At 36.0% G+C, this 12,030-nt stretch overlaps 2 protein-coding genes across 3 annotated transcripts in view; one reads left to right on the top strand and one right to left on the bottom strand.

Annotated features, from left to right (window-relative positions):
- uncx (UNC homeobox) overlaps positions 1–6,703 on the bottom strand; it is a 100,133-nt gene extending 93,430 nt beyond the window's left edge. Inside the window, exons 1-4 of one of the 2 annotated variants that reach the window (XM_079599262.1) lie at positions 6,634–6,703; positions 6,481–6,519; positions 6,304–6,363; positions 5,255–5,314 (exon numbers count right to left, since the gene is read on the bottom strand). Coding sequence is in view for 1 of the 2 variants with exons in the window: in XM_079599264.1 (XP_079455390.1) it covers positions 6,304–6,363; positions 6,481–6,519; positions 6,634–6,635 (101 nt within the window). In the remaining variant the exon portion in view is untranslated. The remainder of the gene's footprint in view (positions 1–5,254; positions 5,315–6,303; positions 6,364–6,480; positions 6,520–6,633) is intronic. The other variant, XM_079599264.1, reaches the window with a different exon arrangement.
- A 2,141-nt stretch (positions 6,704–8,844) lies between these two features.
- LOC307001544 (uncharacterized protein) lies at positions 8,845–11,981 on the top strand. The gene is made up of 5 exons (XM_079618180.1): positions 8,845–9,385; positions 9,630–9,757; positions 11,421–11,456; positions 11,584–11,642; positions 11,774–11,981. Exons 1-5 carry the CDS (start codon positions 9,180–9,182, stop codon positions 11,795–11,797), a joined length of 453 nt encoding a protein of 150 aa, XP_079474306.1. The 5' UTR covers positions 8,845–9,179; the 3' UTR covers positions 11,798–11,981.
- Positions 11,982–12,030: the final 49 nt, after the last annotated feature.

The following is a 12,030-nucleotide window of genomic DNA, read 5'->3' on the forward strand; positions in this document are numbered from 1 at the left end:
CGAACTGTCAGCAGAGACCGTGTCAACACAAAAGTTTATTTATTTTTTTACGACAAACGTTTTTCCTCTGTACCGATGAAAAATTTTATTAACACGGATCCGCGGAAATGACTAAAAACGCTGTATTATGCACGCCACACCAGTAAATGGCAATGTCACTTCAGAAAGACTACGTGCCTGCACACATGACTAGACGCGTAATACGCATGTGCATGTTTTTGAAGTTTATGCAGGTGTAACAGTTTATAGTGTCTTGCTTATAATGGTATCATTATAAGCAAGTATAAATAATTATATACCTATAATGGTATCATTATAAACCAGTACCTCTGTACCGATGAAAAAGTTTATTCACACGGATCCGCGGAAATGACTAAAAACGCAATGTCACGAAAGACTACGTGCCTGCACACATACGCGCATGCCTAGACTAGACGCGTAATACGCATGTGCATGTTTTTGAAGTTTATACAGGTGTAACGGTTTATAATGTCATAACGGTATCGCTTTCAAAACTCATTTTCAAAAACTTGCACTTTGAAACCTATACTTCAAAGTTTGCTTCTCAGGCCACCAAAACGCCAATGTTGTGTAAATGAACAGCCAGAACGCATTCAAAGTTTTCTGTTTTCAGTTGAAAATGGTGTTGTGTAACCCTGGAGTTAATAACTAATGATTCTTACAATGGAAATGAATCAATTAAAAACTTACTTAAGCTAGACAATGACTTTCTTCTAGCCACTGTACAGCCAAAACAGTCTTTGTTGCATTCATTTCCTGTTGTCACTGTAAGGCATGCTTTGAAACAATCTGATTGTAAAACGGGCTATATATAAATGAGGGTGACTTGACTTGACTTCGAGAAAGAAAGAACAGTAATATTGTGAAATTTTATTACAATTTAAAATAATGGTTATCAATTTGAATATACTTTAAAATAATTTATTTATGTTGCAAAGCTGAATTACTCTCATTAGCCATGCAGTCTTCAGTGTCACATGATCCTTCAGATATAATTATTCGAATATATGTTGATTTATTATCAATGTTGGAAACTGTTGTGCTGCTTAACATTCTTTTTAACCTGTGATACTTTTTTTCAGGATTCTTTGATGAATAAAAAGAACAGCATTTATTAAAAATAGAAATCTTTTGTAACAATATGCACTACCGTACAAAAATGGGGGGTCAGTATTTTTTTTCTTTATTTTTTTTTAAATAAATTAAATTTAACACATCCTTGATGAATAAAAGTATTATCAAAAGTGACAGTAAAGTTTTATATTGTTAGAAAACGATTTATACTTTGGATAAATACTGTTCTTTTTTACTTTTTATTCATCAATGAATCCTGAAAGAAATGTATCACGGGTTCCAAAAAAAAAAAAAAAAACATTTCCAACATTGATAATAACTGAGTGTCAAATCATCATATTATAATGATTTCAGAAGGATCATGTGACACTGAAGACTGGAGTAATGATGCTGAAAATCAGCTTTGCATCACAGAAATAAATTATATTTTAAAGCATATTACAATAGAAAAACATTATTTTAAATTGAACCGCACAGTTTATAGATCATTTGCGATTTATAGATTTCACAACTGGAAGTGACTTCTTTTTTCTTTTTTTTGGTGCGTACTTTCATTCTCTGAATCAGGTACAGACATTTGAGAAATTATCTTAGATCAAACGTAGGATGGTTTATACGCAACATTTTATAAATGAGGCCCCCGATCTTTATAAGGCAGTCCATTATGAAGCAGAACCAACCGGACTTTCAGCCTTTCAAAGTCAACAGTGATAATAATTATGCATACATTTCATGAAGTAAACATAAAAAACTCTACAGATTAGTGCTTAAAAACTGTCTCCACTGTCCAATTAATGAACGTTAATCTTAATTAAAGTTTCATATTAATAAATATTTGCTTATGGAGCAAACAATAGGACTGGTCCAATTGTTTCCACTCTTTTCTGTACAAAGATCGAATTTCCCTTTAAAAACCATTTCATATTTGGTCAACATTGAGGTTGGTTTTAAGTGCTGCAAAACAAAGACATGGAATTTTGTAAAGCCATGTATTGAAAAGACTCTAGCTTCTTTTGATTTTACATAACATTATTGCTTCATTGTTTTTTTACCCATGAAAGCTTTATTAATATATTACATTTTTTGGGATGTTTGGTATTGGCTAATTTGTTAGCGACACACATATACTTAGACTTCAGCTTTCTCTCAAAAATAATTACATTTATCACTTATTATCACAATCAACCTTCGATTTTAAACCTGCTAATGAATGAACTGCATAAATGTGGCTTTATTATTTTTTATTAAAGTTTGTTTTCAATTAGTTTAGATAGCAGTATGCATGGAAAGAACATTAATTTTAACATTAAATATTTAACTATCTACTCTCAGCCAGGAAAGAGTTCTGCTATTGGTGCCATTATGTAAACAGCAATGTTGCTAAACCATGCCAACTAATTTTCACATATTCTAAATGTATCCATCTGATTTTTTTTCCTGATGTTCTAAATATTCCATTTTGCACTTTCATCATTGAAGCTTTAGAAACCTAGGTGCATTTCAGTGCTGCGGTAACCATGGAGACTGCAGGATCCACTGATGTTAGGCCAGTCTTAACATTGTGCTCTGAGAGCCAGCTTTATTCCTCAGGATTACACCTGAGATTTAGGGATTTTTTTTTTTTAATATATAATAATAGGAACACAGACACTCAATTTGTTCTGCTATTAGACTATAATGGTCTCGTATTGAACATTGTGTGCTAATATTTTTAAATATTTTATGGATGTAATATCTGAAGAAAAAGTCTGAAAAGTATTACCTGTATTACCTGTCCCAAATTTATTTATGTGAACTCGACAATTGTTTTTTCTGCAGAAGTGTAACTATATAACCCTTTTTTTATTCTATATTTCTGCATGGACCTGGGTGATATATCAAATATCCATGATTTTTTTTCTGGTGATATAAAATATAACATCATGAATTATGCAATTATTTTAATGTCTTAATTCCGGATTTCCTTCTTGTGAGTATATGAGAGCATTAAAGTCCCCATGTAGTCAATCATTTTATTCCTTAAAACTCATCTTTGATCACCAAAATGGCATATTTTAACGTTTTTTTTCCCCCCTTGAAAAAGAAGTTATGTATGACTTAAAGCTTGAATGTAACTCTACACCTTTGCCTCATTTACTATACGCAGTTCTATGAATATGCAAATTAGCCCCGCCCCCATTCACTCACACCAGCTCAGAGATCCACTCGTTGATGCTCACTCATTGACGTGATTGGTTACAAGGTAGTTTGTGACGTCAGAAACACCAGCGATTTCAAACTGCGTTTTTGAGACTCTTTGGTTCACTACAGTTTTAAGGAGAAAATACTCAGCAATGGTGTTGACTTATGCAATTGCACATGGTTTGTCTTAAAGCATATTAAAAACACCATATAAACAATATTAAAGCTTGATTTTCACCAAATGGGGACTTTAAAACACTTTGACATTCCAGTTAATTTCCTCAATCAATCAATTCATAAAAATGATCGCTCACACACTAAAACATCACTCAAATATAATCATGGAAGTTCCTATCTGGCATTCACTTGTTTAACAAAACATTTTAATATAGATAGGTAGTCATGATTACTAACTACAGTAATAGGGTAAATAATGACTATTGTTAAGGATATTATTAATCCATTTGGAGATTAACACTGCACCATTCAGACGTTTTGGGTTGGATTTTTTTTTTAATCAAACCTGCACGCATTTGATTTAAAAAAATACAGTAAAAATAGTAATATTATGAAATATTATTCAAATTTAAAATACATGTTTTCTATACTAATATATGTTAACGTCGTTTATAGCTGAATTTTCAGCATCATTACTTTAGTCTTCAGTGTCACATGATCCTTCAGAAATCATTCTAATATGATGATTTGATGCTCAAGAAACTATTATTATTAATGTTAAAAACAGTTGTGCTGCTTAATATTTTTGTGGCAACTGTGAAACATTTTTATTATCTGTATTATTTGATAAATAGAAAGAACACCTTTTTATAATATCATAAATGTCTTTACTGTCACGTTTGCTCTGAAAAAGTATTAATTTCTCTTTTAAAACAATCTTACTAACCCCAAGCTTTTGAAATGTAGTTTATCTTCATTATTTCTAGCTAAAAATACTGAAGAAACACTACAGTTTAAACGTTTAAGGCGAGTAAGATAAAAAAGGAAATAAATAAATAAATGAATCCAGCAAGGAAACATTAATTTGAGCAAAAACTGTCAGAAGAACTTAATCAAGACGCACTTCAGCTATTTTGCGCAGACCCACTTCCTACTCCGTTTACCTCCTGAGCTTTGTTTGTTCAAGTGTGAAAACAGTTTTTTGATGGTGGTCGAGGTTATCACAAAATGGGCACACTGAGCACAACTCATACAGCACGGCAAAATCAGTTTCTCACACACAACTACAGGGAGCCAGAGAGCTCAAAATCACATTAAACCTGCCACAGCGGGCAGGAGTCATCATTACTGAAGCCGAGACAGGTCCGGTGAGAATGACAGAGGTACAGGTGGCCTGATCCGATCCAGCTTTAATCAGAAGTGTGAACCACAGCATCAGATCAGTATTTGATGAGTGAGGGCCTTAAATCAAACATTTACCCAGCAGCTTTGATCACAGAGGGCACAGGGGCCAGTTGAGAAAAACACTGCATATGTTTATATATCCTGGAGATGTACCATCTGCTAATGAAAGTCTTTTTGTTTTTATTTGGTCCTTCTAGGCTTGGGTTGATACTGCGGCAGGACACCCTAATGATCTTTCCTTTTCAATTAAGCATCTCAGTTTCTGTAACCTGAGCTCAGCACGGTGTTCCAGAGTTAATTGGAAGTCCAATACGGGAGAGTGACCTAAATCAACAAACCTCGAGGTACTGAAGAAAACATGAAACGGAACAGCACCCACAGCCCCTCGTAGAAGCATTTGTTATGGGAACAGGCTCGATCATTAAAAACCCATTTGTGTTCCTCTTCGATGGAAGCAGCAACCAATCAAATCATTTTTTTCATGCTATATCTACGACGTGCTCAAGTTAAAAAGAGTCCATCAAGCTATATGCATTTTTGTGGCTATTTCCTCCAAGGACCTCTTTAAAAACCCATTAGGTCTCAGAAGTGCCGTCTACAAAAGAAAGCCTCCTACCAAAGCACTCAGAGTTCCAACAGCGCCTGGACTTACTGGATGTCCACAAAGACCCAGCTCCTATCGTATTACAAAGACAAAAAAAAAGGGTTGTTTTGTTTAAAGTCACCATGAAATAAAAAAAAATTATTTGTGAGGTTTTTTAGAATATTGCAGTAGGTCTATTTATAATAAATTATTTATCCATGCACATAATATTTTTTTTATTCACGAGCCCTCGTAATCTTTAATCAAAACCTCCCCCTCCATCTTGCAGCAACCTCTTTTATTCTCTGATGATGTGTTTACTGGCGTGAGGGCAGGGCAACCTGTCACTCACATGAGATCGACCAATAGCAAACCACCATCCAATCAATTCCCCAAAGACAAAATAAAGTCTCTCCCTATATATTTTCTTGTTCGAGAAGCCGTTACACTCGTATATACGTCACAATAGGGAAGAAAAGACTATCGAAACTTATGTTTTATGCTAAATTAAAAGTTGAAGTACACAAAAGTTGACATTAGCAGCAGAGAAGGGCCGCATGAGAAAAAAACATTGCCAACCAGAGAAAACACATCTTTCTATACATTTTCTGGGCCTTCAAAGTATTAATTAAATAGCTGTCAATTGGCCCTATCCCAAATGGCACACTTACCGGTATGCACTTTTAGCCCCCGATGTGCATTTTTGCCAAGCCCACACTGATGCGTCTATATTGAACTTTTGTGATTGCGAATAAGTGAAGTGTCCTGTGAGTGTAACTCTGTGTAACATGTGATGTGAATGTACGTGGAGATTTACAGTATTGGGACTGAGGCGCCAGAACTGCAGCTGATATAATGTGCGCTGTAACATGATACTACCATATTTCTTCAAAAGCAGATTGTGGAGACATTAAATCATCCACAATCAAAAACTGTGATATCGCATAAGCACATATATAAAACGACTGCTATCATGTCTGGAAACAAACACAAGTAACGCCTGAACAGCCAGGAGTAACTTTTAGACAATTTCAACAGCAACGTGCCACAAGCCTGAAGGTGTGGTTGGTAGAAGAGCTCACCATGTTGGCTGTTTCATCTGGATCCAGCTGAAGATGAAGATCACCAGACGGAGACATGGTCTGCACAGGGTCAAGAAGAGATGGCACAAAGTAAACAAAACTGTACTAAATGTAGCAAAGGCCAATGGGAAATTATGCATTTTTAATAAAATAAAAATTATATAATTACTCTCTCACCTCAACATCTGCAGTGTGTGATCCTGAGCCATCTGCCACCTTTAAAGAACATCTTCAGGTAAGACTGAAGTCATACATTCTTTGAATACAATATAATTATATAATATTGATACACTCCAAGGATTACAACATATTTCTCATGAACTGACTTACATCCAAATGTTCTCTTTTCAGTCTTGCACAGGGAAATGTAACTCTGCTCTTAGGCTCCAAGTACAATTTGCGTTTTGACATTCTAAAATTAAAAAAGGACATAGACATAATTATTAACAGACATATTAACGAATAATAGGATGTTGAATTTGCACAGTAATTACGTAACTATAAAAGCTATGCCTCATACAACCCTTAAATAAACTTTATTGATCAGGTAACGTTAACATTGTTGGAAATGTTTTCTAATCCGACTGTCTGTATTCATTGAACTACCGGTATTTAGTTTACCAGATATTTGCCAACTAGATGACTTGGAATGGATTATTGCACCAAAAAGTGTGGCATACACTTACACCGTGTCCTAACTACACGCGACGCGATAAAATTCCAGCGACAGCAAGTGTGTCTGTCCACACTAGACGCGACGCGACTGTGAGACGGCACACGTCAATCAAAAAATCACAGCCATTCAGAACAGCGTGTGGGCGGAGTCTCTCTGTAAAAGCGCACTGCTGGCCCGCACTCGCATTGGAAATGGGTAAGGACATAATCAAATCAAGAAATAACATTATTAAAAATCAAAACATTAACAAAATATACTTATTGACTAATTTTGTTATGAAGTACAGTTGTATGTTTGCATAGAATTCAGTTTGAACGCTATATTATATGCTTTCAAAATCTGAGGTAAATTATCCATTATCGCTTGTGGCACAGTGACCTATTTTTAACTAAAAATAAATAATGTGTACTCATAACCAGTGTAATTTCTTCATATGACAATCAGTTTATTCAATGAGATCTCTGTGTGGGCGGATCTGTCAGCCGCGACGTCGCAGAAATAGGAACCGTTTCTAAATTAGAAACTTCGCGTGTCGCCGTCGCGTCTGGTTAGGACAAAAACTCTGATTAACATGGAAAAGATACCTTTTATCGCGTGTCGCGGCGTCGCGTCGCGTGTAGTTAGGACACGGTGTTAGTTGCCAGATTACAACTGATGCAGCCTCAATTCAACAGTTCTATCCTCCGTGAAGGTTATAAGCTGCTTTAGGCATATTGTTGAAACTGCTTTAGAGAGTTGTTGATTCAACAATCATTGTGGAACTGTGTTGTGTTATACAGATTTTAATGTCATGTTAAAGTTTAATAAACCCTTTAACTTTATCATTTTATAGTGGGAGGTAAGACACACTATACACAGTATGACTGTAGTCTGTAACCAAGGCAACAGTGTTTCTCGCGCTTCCCGCCGTTATTCGCTCGTGCGGTAACCGTTACTTGACATATTTACAGGATTGGACAACTTCACTCGACAAATCTACTTTATATTATAATTCAACTATAAAATACAATAGAAAATATGTTCGCCTATGTGAAATATATAGAGGACGGGTGTAAAAAAAATCGTCCCCATATCAGATATTAAGGACTTTGACCTCAACGTTAGTGACCTCACTAAAACTTAGCACTGGGTGCGCTGGCAAGAGAAGTTTTTCAAGGAACAAATATTGTTTCTAAAGGGTGAGTTATAGCTCCAATAGTTAATTAATAACATAATGTAAACAAATGTCCAACTTGGAAATACTTTAACGTTAATACTAACGTGTAAGTTAACGTTATTAACTGATGCGAATTTTGGCTAGCTAACGGTTAAAGTTGTTAAAATTAATTGGGGCAAGCTAACGTTAGTTACAGTTAAACATTATTGTCTTGTTTTCTAATGCTACCGGTGTTAGTATCGCATGACAGAGTAACTTATAACGTTATCGGTGCTTTCAAGTACTTACATTCAGTGTTATAAATATTCCAGAGTCCAGAGAAGAGATCGAGGAGGAACTAGGCAAGGGTCAGCGGGAATAAGTTACCCTTCTCGGTCGCTGAGACTTCTGAAGGAGACCACTGACCACGCCTCCACGGTCGCGCTCCGAGAAGGAGGAAGCCAAAACAATAAATGTAAAGCTGATATTGCTGTTATATTTCCAATGTTAGCTAACTTAATAGGGAGGAAGCCAACACAATAAATGTAACGTTGATATTGCTGTTATATTTCGGATGTTAGCTAAATAGTAGTGTAAAATTGGTAAATTAATGTTATTGGCTGCTGCCTTCTGATTTGCTCCCGTTTTCCCAGTTAGCTGTAATTACAGCTACTGCCATCTTGTGGCACTTAAATGTAACTACATAATAAAACTTATAGTGAAAATAAAACAATACATTGAAGGCTCAAATATGGGGGAAAAACATGTACTCTATAAACCATGTGTGTACTGCAATGTATGTTTGTGTCTGACCACATACAGGTTTTATCAGGTTTTTACCATTATCAGGTGATAATATCAGCAGGCTCCAATCATTATCTATCCAATAACCATATATTGCTTTCACATTGCTTTGTTTGTTTTGTTTGGTTGTATGGGAGTCTTGCATTACACTGTGATGCCTTTTCCTAATTATGCTTTTATCCCTGTTTCCAGACAAATCAGAAAAAAGCTACAGAAGAGGCCAAACAAAATAACCTCTTGGCCTTGCTAAAAGAGAGGAAAATGAGAAGAAAGCAGTTTCCACTCTGCCCAACCCCAAGCAAGACACTGAGAGGTCATACCCTGTCTGATTCATTGTCAGAAGAGGATGATGATGATGATGGTGGGGTTGTACCAGAAAAACTTTTTGAGGAGGCAAGACAGAAGCAACAGCTCTACCTAAAAAAAATAAACAGTATGTCCCTGCAACTGCAGGAAACTAAAAACAAGTAAGGGATTTTTGAATAGCCTTTAGACAGATTTATTATTTTCTGTCAATGAGTTCTGACATGAGAATTGATCTTTAGCCCAATGTTTGATTTAACCTGCTTGTCCTGGCACCATGCAGAGCTAGATGGATATACATGCGTGTAGGTGCACTACTATAAGTAGCTAGATAACACCCAATATATTTCATACAATATTTTTTCTTATGTCAGCTAATCATGACATACAGTATGTCCTTATGTATAGGTTAGAGGAGCAGGAGAAGAACAGTGCAGAAATTGAGGCAGAGAATAAAGAACTACGTTCTCTAAACATGCAATTGCAGCAACAATTGCTGAAGACACTGAAATCCTCATCAACAGCAAAGTGCAGTGGTGAGGACAACTTTTCCCCCCTTATTTTCCCTAACCTCTGAGATTGTCATTCAAACAACAATGCAATTTGTCATGTTTAATTTATATCTTCTTACTGCCATAACTTTTAATTTTGTAACCTATTGACACTTTTTCTATTTTATAGTTTCACAACTAATGGCCAATGTTATATTTTGTACAAGCTTTGCCCCAAAATATGATTTCATAGGCACAACTATTTTTCTATATAGTGCAGTGTACTGAATTGTACAGTACCAGTGAAAATTTTGGACACACTTTCCCATTATCTTGGATGGGATATCATGTGACTTGGATACAATTTTCTGTGCTCATTTTGTCAGTTTGCTATAACAACTGCTAATATTATTGTGAACATTGTCTTAAGATGTTGAAAAAGAAAATTAAGTCATATGTTACTCATGCTGTTTTTTAGTATGTATCCTCCAGGGCATGTTGTCCTATTAGGGTATAAAAAAAAGGATTATCCACAGTATTGACAATGAGTGGTGTCTCAAACTGGGCCCTCTTTACTGGTACCGGGGGTGACAGCTGTGGGGTGGGTTGTGAGGGGTCCAGTAGAAATCTCATTCCTGGACCGGGGCCCTTAGGGAAGACCCTTATAGGCCCTCCTGGCCTCTGTACACACTCCCCCTTTCTCAGCCTGTGTACAAATGTTAATATTCGCATGTAAAACTGATATTATTATGTTTAGTTGACCACATCTTTGCATTTTTAACTAGATATTAAAAATGTATATACTGTTAGATAGTTTCATACAGCTCATATTATAGTAATACTATTTAAAATAATATAGGAATACTACAAACATCTAGATGCATACTATTACTATTGAAATATTACAGGGCTACTTTACAGTACCAGCCAAAAGTTTGGACACATATTTTTGACAGGTACTGTAGCTAATAAAATAGCACTACAATACAAACTATAGTACCGGTGAAAAATATTATAGAACACTATCAACTTACTATAGGACTACAATTCGTATTGTATACTATAGTAATGCTAAGGTTCACTTTTGTAAGGGTGGGGTTGGTTGGCACATTTTTCACTCTCTGCCGTTTTTCTCTAGCATAATTTATGTTAGAATATTCTAACAAGCAGCAAATGTAAGGCTAAGGTCTCAGCTATAAATAAATATGCTTATGTAGTCATGTTGTGCATTTGTGCTCGCAATTACAAAAATGTTTGCAGATAATGTCTGAATATATACCATAATTAATGAAAACCAACTTATATCCCAGCTATATAGGGCCCCACATTAGCTCACCACCTGATGCTTATGGCCACCCCTGCCAGACAGGACCCCTGGTTCGGGCATCTGATCAGGATGCCTCTTAAGCACCATCTACGGGGTAGATCCAGATCGCGCTGAAGGGATTATAAATCTCATCTGGTCTGGGAATGCCTGGGTATCCCCTTTAAACCAGCTAATAAACAAGATTAAAATTAAAGGAATAGCAGCTATGCATATAGCAAATTCAAATTTCAGCACACTGCTTTGGGATTGGGGAAGACTATAAGACTTATTGGAGTGCTTCAGCTGTGATCTTTGAGGGCTTACAAAGTATATTCTTTGTTGTCATGTTTTCCATCATCTATCTTATTTGTGATATGTTTGTTCTCTTTCTAACTGTCAAAGATCCTGGACCACCATGCCCAAAGGACACCTTACAAAGTAAGTGCAAAAATATATATTACTCACAGATATCTGAAATTTATCATGGTCCATATTTATCAAAGTATAGGCCCTGATGCAAGGGTAAATATGTCTATTGAGTATATTTACATTATTTTGTATATAGTTGCAGAGTCTGGCTGTTTGAATGAGGTGGAATCATCTGTATCTTCAAAAGGAGATGAGGTACAGCATTGCCCTCGTCATCTGTGTGCATGGATTAATATAAGAACCAGTACAATTAAAGTTTTTATGAATTTTGTTTGCATATGTACAATCTAGTACCTTTGATTTATTTTTGTTTTTAATTTTGTCAGATTCACTTGGGCGGAGACGCTTGAGTGCGTAGAGAGGCCTGGTCAAGGATCCAAAACAGCACACGCGATTCCTTATTTGTAAAGGGGAGTTGGCAGTGGCAATCTGGGGCACTAACTGAGACTCTGGGGGAAAGAAGTCTCACAGGGAAGGAATGCCCCACAACCAAAACCACCAGGCACCCCTTAACCCCCCAGAAACTTCAGACATTAAGTGTGTGACTTCAGACATTACTATACTATACGGTGTGTGTGGCAGG

The sequence above is a fragment of the Phoxinus phoxinus genome (assembly GCF_949152265.1).
Source record: "Phoxinus phoxinus genome assembly, chromosome: 1".
In the NCBI taxonomy this organism is placed as follows: Eukaryota; Metazoa; Chordata; class Actinopteri; order Cypriniformes; family Leuciscidae; genus Phoxinus; species Phoxinus phoxinus.